Source organism: Melanotaenia boesemani, chromosome 8 (genome assembly GCF_017639745.1).
Source record: "Melanotaenia boesemani isolate fMelBoe1 chromosome 8, fMelBoe1.pri, whole genome shotgun sequence".
NCBI lineage: Eukaryota > Metazoa > Chordata > Actinopteri > Atheriniformes > Melanotaeniidae > Melanotaenia > Melanotaenia boesemani.
Window position 1 is genome coordinate 6,982,447 of NC_055689.1, and position 11,792 is coordinate 6,994,238.

Consider the following 11,792-nt stretch of genomic DNA (forward strand, 5'->3'; position numbering starts at 1 on the left):
GATGAGGAAAAACTAACTGAATTCATTTTTGGTGAAAATTTGGAAAATTTATCAGTTTGTGTTAAATTGCTTTATATGTCCAAAAGAGTAGTATAAGTCACACTAAAGGGTAAGGATGCCAAGTTTGTGTATAAAAGGACCAACTTCCAAAAGCTTAGTCCTTCTAAGCAAATATGGGGTGTGGATCACAACTTGGAGCCAAACTTGTTTGGAGAATGATTAAGTTCCAAAAAATGTATTTCTTAATGGAAACTTGCAAAGAACAAAGAAGGTTTTTCAAAGTCCTTTGCATGCACTTGCACAATATTTTGATTGTGCATGACCTTCAAGGGTACATACAAAACGCATGAGAAAATGTCATGCCATGGTGATCCACATAGCCACACAGGATCAGGAGGAAACATTGGAAAACTACTTTCACTCAGTGTTGGACACTATATCCAGAGATCCTCAATTGCTCGTCCCCTCTATTAAAAAGGACTATTTAAAAATTAAAGCAAAGGAAATACAAGGGCAAACATATATCTGTTGGCAGGACTGTGGCTTGGCATGAAGACGATGAAGGATAAATGTGCTATGAAGACAACATAATGTGAAAGAACTGGCCAGGATGAACTGAAACTAACGGGCTTAAATACACTGAAGGACTAATGAGGAACAGGTGAGGTGAATGAGTAGATTAATGCACTAATGACAGGAAGCAGAAAACAAAACAGAATACACAAAAGAAAGAACTACAAACCAGAACAAAAAAGAACATAACATGTTGCATCAGCTGCTACCCTGTAGATTTGTTACCTCCACCAAGGCAGAGGTTTCTTTGTTTGTCTGTCTGTCTGTTAGCAACGTAACCCAAAAAGTTATGGACAGACTTTTAAAAAATTTTCAGAAATTCTCAGAAATGGAATAAGGAACAAATAATTAGATTATGGGGGGGATCCAGATCAATACCTGGATCCAGGATTTTTTTAAAGGATTCTTTACTATTAAAGCTTCCAACTCAAAATAATGCCCACGATCATTAACAAACATATTTTGCAAAGGCTTGGTGGATGTCTATGCTATCTAAGTGCTTTTAATTAATTAATTTATTTTTTGCATTTAGAGAAAATTTCCCAGCTTTTCTAGAAATAAAATACAAGGATATTAAAAGGGGGAAATAAAAGGGATTTTTTGTCCTCTACATCTCTCTCCCTTTTTTAATTATATATATATATATATATATATATTAGGGGTCACCAACAATTGTTTACAGCGGTGATGATGAAGTTTGCTCAAACATAAACCTAAAGCTTGTTAAATTGTACACAAAACCAGTTTAACCTTCTAAAACCTGAGTTTCCTTGATTTTGCAACCTTATGTTTCCTCTCATGTTCTTTGTTACCAGAGTACGGGTCTTTTAAAGGTTCCCCAGTCAAGAAAAAAAAAAAAAAAACAGTTGGTGAGCATACTTTTTCTTTCTTGGAACCAGCATTATCGAACAGTCTTCCTCAAGACACTAGGCAGACAAGTTCAAAATAAAGCTAAAGACCCACTTGTTCACTTTGTCTCAGAATTTTAATTTCATGTTTTACTTTTGTTTTATATCATTTCAACTGCCATGTAAAGCACTTTGTTTGAAAGGGCTTTATAAATAAAGTTATTACTATTATTTTTATTGAGAACAGCTGTTGCCAAATGGTCATTTTGGAGACCTTGCCGGAACTTTCTCTCTAATTTTGTTCTGCTTCATTTATTCAATGGCGTTTGTAGAGATAATGTTTAGATAGCGGTTTAGAGCCACAGCTGCATTATTCCAACAGGATATTCATATTAATCCTGAAAGGGTTTGTTTTTTCAGCTGAGCCGGAAATGTTTATAATTTGTGCTATTTTCATCTATTCTATATAATATTTACACATCTTAACAAACCTCGCTTCTGTGACTTCAGAAGTATTGAAATAGTCCTTGTGGTTGCAAAGATATATATAAAAATATACATTTTAAGCAAATAACTTATTAATTTTTACTTGCTGTTGTCAAAAAACAATAAATGTAAAGAAATACAAATCCAGCATATTGAGTCAAGAACATGATGAATCAACACTTTGTTAAAGCTGACCCGTTTATTTATTGCCAGCAAATTTATTCAGTTTATTATGTGACTGCCAGTGCTTTTCATTAACTACCCAAAATGCTGATACATCACATTCCCCTCTGATTAATCCTCATCATTCCTTCTTGGTATGTTTGTGTGACAGATGAGGGCCAGACAGTGTGTGGTTCACCCGCTGACATGCAAGGCCGCCGTCTGGGTGAAGTGGGCATCCAGCTACGAACGTTATGTCACCAGACTCTGGGCTCCTTGGACTACCTTTTCTTTGTTGTCATTGGCTTTGTCATCTTTGCTGCTGGCACAGTGTCGGCCTGGTTGATGGGTGTCATCATGGTACTCTACGAGCGCTACATCAAGAAGAAGGAAGAGCAGCTTGAAGTGGAGGAAGAGGAAGAAAGCAATGAGACAGGTCATACACCAAGAGCCAGAACAGACCGTGACAACAGAAGTTTAAAACCTTCACACACTGTTTAAAAGACTTAATCCCACCCTGTCCGCCATTGATTCCTACAGTGCCTCTTGTCAGCCTCTATAACTGTCTGTGAAGTTTAATGTAATAATCAAATTGAGTCTGTTTAACAGATTTGGCTTCCAAACAAAGAAATGGGATTCAACAATGATAAGGAATGTCTTTCTAGTCATTTATGGTGGGCTTATGGGTGATGTAACACATTTTGTAGTCACTACAGTGGAGGTCCCCTGTGCTGGGTGATACATAGACCATATATGCAAATGTTTGACTTTGTATGATGCTGATTTCTGTGCTGTGTTTGAGTGAGAACAAATCCATGTCAGTAAAAATGGTCTTCTCTCTCGGAGGCAGCTAGCCAGCCATGTTATTAAAGAGCTCATATTGTGATTTACAGCTACATAATTTTGATTTTGAGATATACTTTTATGCTTTACTTTTTAACAAAATACAATATATTCCCATACACTACACTCTTGCATCACCTGTTGTCATCTTCTCTGTTATGAAAGGTTCAGTCTGCTCTAATTGGTCTGTTGATTGGTCAATATGCAAATATGTTTCATGGTGATATTGTCCACTTAAGGAAGAAAAACCTGTATTGAAATTTAATTTCAGGTAGAGCTGGCCAGAGTTTTCTTAGGGAGAGAATTACTTATTTTCATTGAGGTCTTTTGATTTTGTTACTCTGCATATTACACATCTAATGCAGTGGAAAGTTCGAAACCCAAAGAGTATGAAAGCACCTCTTTAACATTACACACATAAAGGCTTGTATATTTTAATCTGTGTGCATTCATAAAATCTGGACAGAGCAGGATGGTAAGAACTGTCCTTAGCAAGAAACCATTAAAAAGAAAAAAGAAAAAAAGCTGACTCATTTTAAGCTAAAAGCCGTTATCATGTTAATCTAAACAAAGGCACGATGTAGAGATAAGTGGTAAAAGAGAAGGCAAATGGGGTTCATAATGCTGTGGTTCGCTGATGATATTGTACTGTAAGCAATGAAAAACAAATCCCTTTTTAACAGTAGTACAATTATTTCAGCAGTTTTTCATTCAGTCTGTTAAAACGCAACTAAAATTCCCTATATGATATTTTGGTTTGTATTGAACCGAATGTGCTGGATGTATTGAGCAGAGCTGAATTAACTTAGGATCATTAATTTTTCTTCTGAATGAATTAATGAAACTCTCAGCTGAGCTATCAGTCAATAGCAAGCTAACAAGCAGGAATACAGGCCCATGTGAGCAACTGAACTTATTTGTTGTCATTGAATGAGTTAATCCTTGCCAGTAAACTATGCTCAAATTTATTGTTGGTGTCTACTATTTGCAGAGATGCACATGTACAAGGATACTATTTTCTTTTTCACAAGCTAATGGTTAATATTTCTAGGAGTTTGCCAAGGTAATCAGTGGCCTAATTGACTTTTCTCTCATTCAGGGCTGCAAGGGGGGCTTGAACCTACAGTACCAGTCACATGTTTGGACACAATCTCCGATTAAATCCAATGGGAAGTGGGCCCAAACTTTTGACTAGCAGTGTATTTGAGCTGCTATCAGGCGTAAGGCGGGTTACATCCTGAAAGAGTGATCAGTCCATCACTGAGACAAACCAGACAAACACTCATGCTAACAGTTTCAAAATCTACATTTTCCTCCAATCAAAATAACTGAATAGTTGTTTTCTTCATACCCCTATATAAAAGTCATAAGAACAGCCTCTAAACTACTTCCCCTGTGGGCAGCAGGAGAAAAATCTAACTCATATAACAATAAAACACTTTAGCTACTTCCTAGTTGGATTTTGACAATAAAACTACATGGTTTGGATAGAAAAACTATCATAGTTTGGACTGAAATACCTTCTTTTTACAATGCCGCCTATAACGTAATGGATGCCATTTCTGAGGTTGCCTATTCACAACGACTCGTTATGATGAAAACCTTTGTCAACACACAGGTTTGGTCTAGCTTCTGTTCTTCAGAGTTAGAAGTCAAAACTGTTAAAATCACTACGTAATGGATTTTGATACTTAATATGCAATTTTTCTCATGACCATCAGAGGTCCCTCTAATATATTTATGGGTTGTTATTGCCACATGAGCAAAATAAAATCGAGTAGTTTTGTTTTTTCTCAAATGAGAATTCTCTCATAAAACACTCACTCACAGTAAAACACTTTCACTTTTACAAGACATGAACATTTATTTTCCAGTTCTTTTAATAAAATCTGCAACCAGGATTGCCAGTTTTCAGACCACTAGAAACTGGATTTACACCAGTTAACTGGTTGAAACAGCTTTTGTCAACACCCTATTTGACATTAGTTGTACATAATGAGTGGGGTATCAGATGAACAGCTTTTCTGTGAAGTTCTAATTGTTGTATGGCTAAAAGCAGAAAGAACTATTTTATGTCAGTGTGTATGATTTAGTGTGTACACTACATGCATACTTCATAATATATTATGTAAATCTGTGCAAGTTTTTTGCACACAAGTCATTCTGTGCGCAGGTTTGTAATTGCAGTTCACCCTCTCCTTCAGTTATTAGTCCAGAAACATAAAATAGTTCAGAAACGTTTATATTATGGTTCTACGACATCTGTTAAGCTAAGAAAGTCAGCATGTGACTAATGCTGAGGTCTGTCTTAGCGGTAGTCGCCTTGGATGGCACGTAAACAGGACATTGTGGTAACAAATTTCTCTTTGTGTTTTATTTATTTATTATTTATTTTTGTAACTTTTTGGTCGTGGGGCTTTTGTTTTCTATGTGCTGTTATTGAACCAAATAAGCCTTATTATAAAGTGTATACAATCTGAGGGCATACCATTTACTCAATGAAAGAAGGAAGAACAATTAACTCAATTAAATAAAGATCAGTAATGTACTTATAGCTTACATGACAGTCATTTTTTTCCTAGTAAAAATTCGGAACAGAATAACTCCTGATTTATTTGAGGTTTCCATATGCCTCAAATCAAGATGCTCCAATACACAGACCTGCCATATTTTCGGTCACAAACAATTATCAGGGCTGTAAGACTCCTTGCTACACCATCCCATGTGCAGTTACTGAAGATCTGGAAATATTTGGTCACCAACAACCATATTATTTATGAAACCAATTCAGGTTACAGTCATCTACTGAATATGGGCACAAAGTGCAGACTCTGTTTTATTCTGAAAATATTATCATCCAAACACAGGCTGTTTCCAGGAATACAAATGCAATTAGATAGATAAACATATCCATAAGTTTATGTTCTTTATTGTGGATTTGAAAAAGTAACAGTCAAAGAATCTGAAAAATTACTACAACAATTATTGTGTTATTTTCCACATGCTCTAGCATTCAACTATATTTGCATTGCTTCAGTGCAGTTAGTTGTTCCTCACATTTGACTGACTGCAAACTGTTTAAAGCACCTGAAAGGAACTGATGGGAGTGAAATGTTTGGATTAATTCAAGCTCTAGTCACTGTGGCACTGGTGATGTCCTGCTGATGCACCAGTATGGTAGAAGAAGCATATACTGTAGGCTTACAGTATATCAGATTTTGACAGGTGAAGATTATGAAAAGGAATGATGACTGAATTATATTTAGCTGTCTCAGTTTTAGTATCCTGGTATTGTCCGTGCTGCCTCACCATCTCACTCTCATGGCTTACTGGATCAGACTTTAACTGAGTGGTTATAGTTAAATGTTGTTAGTGAGACCCATGCTTAATAGAGTATGTTGGCGGTTAAATTGCATACATAGTTGGTGTTAAAGAACTTAACATACTACAGACAGCTGGACTTTGCATGCCAGATTTTGAGAACTAAGGTTATAGCTGTAACAATATTTAATACTAAAGAACAGGCTAATTAGCATCAGCTTTGGCAGCTGTTGGGTGGCCAAATGTTGAGAATGTGGAGAAGCTAGAGTTGTTAGTGCACTCTTCCTGAACAATCTGCTCCCTTTCTCTAGTAAGAGAACAAAGACAAACCTTTTAAAGGCACTTACATGTGTGTATTATTAAGAGTGGTCTGAAAAAAATATCTTGTTATCTCTTTAAATAGATTGATAATGAAAAATCATAGAACATAAACATCCTGTTCATGGCTGGTTGACTTGCATGAAAACCGTGCGTAATTAAGGAGAAAGCTATGTGTTAGCTGTGGAAAAGGCCACAGTGATGATTTTGCTTTTGTAAATGTTAAAATTGAAGCATTCATTGAAAATTGATTGTCTTTAATCTAAAAAATGAAAAAGAAACAACACTCATGAATTAGTTATTTATATTTTTGCTTGCTTTTCCTCTTTATATAGAAGTTTGATCTTGACTCATACCAGTATGTAAAACTATGCCTGTATCAATCCAGACACAATGGCACAGCATACATAACTGTATGCCAAAACGTCAAGCACGCATCTGTGTGTTGCCTTCGTGAAGAGTATGTTGAGATGCTTGATAACATTATAGTTGCTAATTTCTTTTTAAGGTTTTGGATGTTAGCATATTTGCATGGGTCCCTTTAGTGTATACAAAACGCACTGCATAAAGTGCATGTCAATTGAGGTCAGTGTTCTAAATTCCCATCTGTATCTGCACAATTATTTAATATCATATTCATAGATATTCAACTGAGATGTGGGTATTAGATTCTGACAAGTGCACTGATTAGACCACGTGATGCCACAGGCAAGGGTGAAGGTGCAGGCTGGAAATAGTATAGCTGGTTGCCCTAATTCATGTCAGCACAGTGACACATAGAAATAACAGGGAACACCTAACTTTTTTTAAGAAGCATGTACACGGTTCTTTGTCCTGCATACTGCTATTACATAAAATGAACCCTTGCAATTGAATGCCAATATTCACTATTTTTACTTCATGTGAGTGATGTTGCACAGCAAGTGCTGAATTTTAGTAATAGTGACATTAAGTGGATGAACTGAATTTCAGCATTCTGCACTTTTAACTCCCCCACACTCACCCCATATTTAGGCGCATGCATGAATGTGCCTAAACACACAGAGACAAAAGCATTAGTTCTGCCTCCAACATGAATCACCTCTGGATATAAAATGGTGTAAAAGCCTAGAGACTCACATAGTTTTAACCAAAACTGCATCATCCGACACCTTAAAACATTTCTATCTAAAATGTTCTGTAATTGTGATTGTTTGATTTCTATGTGAAGATGGAAAAAATATGCAACTTCCATGCTATTATGCTAAATATGATGTGACAGAAAGTGGCCCATTAGCACAAGACAGTATAAAACTGTGAAGCTAACAGCTAACTCACTCCACTTAAAGGAAAATAAAATCAACCTAACAACACCTATAATGTAATTTATTTAACATTATAAAATTAGCATGTTGTAGTTTGAAACGTCTAGATCTAAATTTTCAATTTTTTTACTGTCTTTCTAAAGTTGATGATCCCTATATGTTAATGCTAAATATGAAGTTACCGGTGGCATTACGCCCATTAGTTTGATAAGTGTAAAATTAACAAGCTAACAGCTACCTAGCTCAGTCAAAGAAAACTAAATCTGACTAACAGCACAGCCAAAGCTACCTATACAACATCATTTTAAATAAGCTCTAGTTTTAAATTTAATGTTTTCTAAGTAACTGTTTTTTCAGCTGTCTTGAAAGTAAAACAATTATACTACCCCCATGTCTTTATGCTAAATATGAAGCTACAACAAGCAGCCCATTAGATTAAGAAGCTAACAGCTAACCCAGCATAGTCAGAATCTACTAAGCTAACGTAGCTCAGTAGTTGTAAGATTCACTTCAATCTGAAATTATACCCTTTTAATGTTGTGTTGATTTTTTTTTTTTTTTTTTATCTTGTTGAATTAGTCTTTTTCAAAATAAATAGGCTATATAAATAAATACAAAGTCCCTTATTTGGCGGTTAAAACATTGGCAAACGTAATAAAACGTAACATCAAAAATGCCAGCCAATGACAACAAGTTTCATTTAACATCCAACCAATCAGATCAACACGCTATCGGCCAGCAAATAGAAAAAACAGCTTAAATTGGTTTTCGGACAGTTTTGTTGAAAGCGGGATTCATCACTTGGTTTTTCTGCTTCGTTTTCCTCAACTTTTCGGTTGGAGAAATGTGGTAAGATTTTTTTTTTTTATCTTTGTTCGTTTATTTTTTTTGGTATCATGCATTAGGAGAATTGATTAAACTCATTTCAAATCATCGAAACTGGTTCAACTTATGGTTTTCCAACAAGTCCTTAACTGTCCTAGGTTTGATGTTAGCTTCTTGCTTCTTGCGGTAACAACTTAACTGTCAACTGTCGAATTTAAATAACGGTAAAAAGTTTGCTGCTGTTATCGGAGGATTAGTGCACCCTGAAATGTGTTTTTTGACCTGTAAACAGCACAATGTGACCTAATTGTCTTTAATAATGAATGTGTGTATAAATATATATACATGTATTGTGTTTTTTTTGTTTTGTTTTGTTTTTTTTGTTGGTTTTTTTCCCCCCTGTTAGTGAAAATAGCTTCAACTCCCGCCCGCTAGTATTGTTCTTGTGATAATCGGGTCTACTAGTCTACTTTAAGCAAGTGATACAAAACAAGTCTAAGGCAAAAAAGAGCTCCGGACCCGAGCTTGATGTATAATGAAAAATATGGTTTTATTACGAAAAGTGACATCTTAAACAGATCTGTGGAATCTGTGAGGTCTCTGGCCAATCTTTAGAAAACCCACTGGCTGACTGCATCAGCCTTTTTATTATATACTTATCAAACAAAAAACATTTAACATTTCTAAAGACATCTGGAACCAGTCCTCAGAGATCCCAAGATTTTGAACGATAACATATCCACTCTAAGATGTTCATGTGCTTCTTTGAATTTTATGTACACATCCTGTTCTAGGAATTTTGCTGTGTTGCAGAGCGTCTAAGCATAATGCTATGCTTAGATACTACTAGAGGCCTATAAGCCTGTCCATACATGGAATCTAAAATTCACTACTCTTAGCTAATTTCAGTCTGCTTACAGCTGCAATGAAGTATAATCCTAATCTATGCCATGTTAATTAATTATAATTATGAAATTCTGTGAATATGACACTACACAAGAAAATCCAGATTTGTTTTCTTTTCCCCTCCCTGTAGCGTGAGTTTATCTCGCTCCATGTTGGTCAGGCTGGTGTCCAGATTGGCAACGCCAGCTGGGAGCTTTACTGCCTGGACCATGGGATCCAGCCGGGTGGACAGGTGCCCTCTGACAATACCACTGGAGGAGGAGATCATTCATACGAGACCTTCTTCAGTGAGACTGGAGCTGGAGAACTTTTCCCCAGAGCATTTTTTGTGGACTTGGAGCCCACTGTCATTGGATGCTTCTGGATGAACTTTGCATTCTGATTATGAATGGAGGATCTGCAAACATAAAGAATTGATTTTCTTTCCTAAGATGAGGTGCGTAATGGAATGTACTCCCAGTTGTTTCAACCTGGACAGCTCATCACTGGCAAGGAGGATGCTGCCAACAACTACGCCCGTGGCCACTACACCATCGGTAAAGAGATCATTGACCTGGTTGTAGACAGAATTCGCAAACTGGTAGGTCATTGGAAAGCAGAAGTTTTCATATTTGTCTTGAATAAATTCACTGAAGTGACACAACTAATAAGGTTTTCAACTGTTTTTAGACTGAGCAGTGCACTGGTCTTCAGGGTTTCCTGCTTTTCCACAGCTTTGGTGGAGGTACTGGCTCTGGTTTCACATCCCTGCTGATGATCCTTGCTCTTTCCGTGGACTATGGCAAGAAGTCCAAGCTGGGGTTCTGAGTCTACCCTGCTCCTCAGATGTCCACTGCCGTGGTGCGTAGCTGAGATCACTGAGGCCTGCTTTCACCCAACTAATCAGATGGTGAAGTGTGACCCTCGCCATGGCAAGTACATGACTTGCCTCCTGTACCGTGGTGATGTGGTGCCTAAAGATGTCAACGCTGCCATTCCCTCTATGAAAACCAAACGCACCGTCCAGTTTGTGGACTGGTGTCCCACTGGTTTCAAGGTAGGCATCAACTACCAGCCGCCCACTGTAGTACCTGGTGGGGACCTGGCCAAGGTCCAGAGGGCTGTGTGCATGCTGAGCAACACCACAGCTATTGCAGAGGCCTGGGCTTGGCTCGACGACAAGTTTGATCAAATGTATGCCAAGGGTGCTTTTGTGCACTGGTACGTAGGGGAGGGTATGGAGGAGGGAGAGTTCTCTGAGGCCAGAGAAGACATGGTGGCTCTGGAGAAGGATTATAAAGAGGTTGGCACTGATAGCGTGGGGGAAGAAGATGAGGGAGGGGAGTATTAATCAGGCAGTTTTATATAAACAATGTGCCTTATTTTGCTTGTTTTCTGGAGTTATTTGTTCGATGTTTATTAAATAAAGTGTACTTTGTCTGCACTACCATAGGTGTGAGGTCATTTGACATGTTTCAACTGAAACTTAATTAAAAACATGTCAAAGGTAAAATTACAGTTCCTTAAAAAGCTTTGTCTGATCAAAAAAATTCTCGCAACTACAATCGGAATAAACAAAATTAACCTAGTCACGCTAACCTGGCTTATGAGGAAACTAAAATCTAATTAACCCTCTGAAGCTGTATATCTATGGGATAAGCTTTGTGCCACTGGGGAGCGAATCTGGATTTTTTATATTTGAATCATTCAATTTGAATCTGAATATGCCTGTTTGAATAATTGCTTTTAAAAAACTGAATCCAAATGACCATATTTGATATTGAATCTTTGTTTTTTGAATGTGTATATTGGTAAAGTCGAAACCTTTGTATTTGAAAAAATTCATTCCCTAATTCATTTTCATAGTTCAGTTTCAGTTCTCTCCATTCAAATTCAGATCTGAAATTCAAACTTTTGTGCCACACATCCGGGACCTGACGTGAGGCAAAACTAGTCGATCGCAGATGGAGTAATGTCAGTTTTGTGCAGTTGTTCTCAACAGCTACAAGTGGCACAAAAGTTTGAATTTCAGATCTGAATTTGAATTTCAGATCTGAATTTGAATGGAGAGAACTGAAACTGAACTATGAAAATGAATTAGGGAATGAATTTTTTCAAATACAAAAGTTTCAACTTTACCAATATACACATTCAAAAAACAAAGATTCAATATCAAATATGGTCATTTGGATTCAGTTTTTTTAAGCAATTATTCAAACAGGCATAT

At 36.7% G+C, this 11,792-nt stretch overlaps 1 protein-coding gene and 1 pseudogene across 1 annotated transcript in view; both read left to right on the forward strand.

The window, feature by feature from the left end:
• Window positions 1-3,415, forward strand: part of LOC121644823 (leucine-rich repeat-containing protein 52-like) — a 16,297-nt gene extending 12,882 nt beyond the window's left edge. The window contains exon 2 of the mRNA XM_041993045.1: window positions 2,242-3,415. Coding sequence (XP_041848979.1) covers window positions 2,242-2,570 — 329 coding nt within the window. The 3' untranslated portion in view covers window positions 2,571-3,415. The remainder of the gene's footprint in view (window positions 1-2,241) is intronic.
• A 3,835-nt stretch (window positions 3,416-7,250) lies between these two features.
• On the forward strand, window positions 7,251-11,199 carry LOC121644326 (annotated as a pseudogene).
• The last annotated feature ends 593 nt before the right edge of the window (window positions 11,200-11,792 follow it).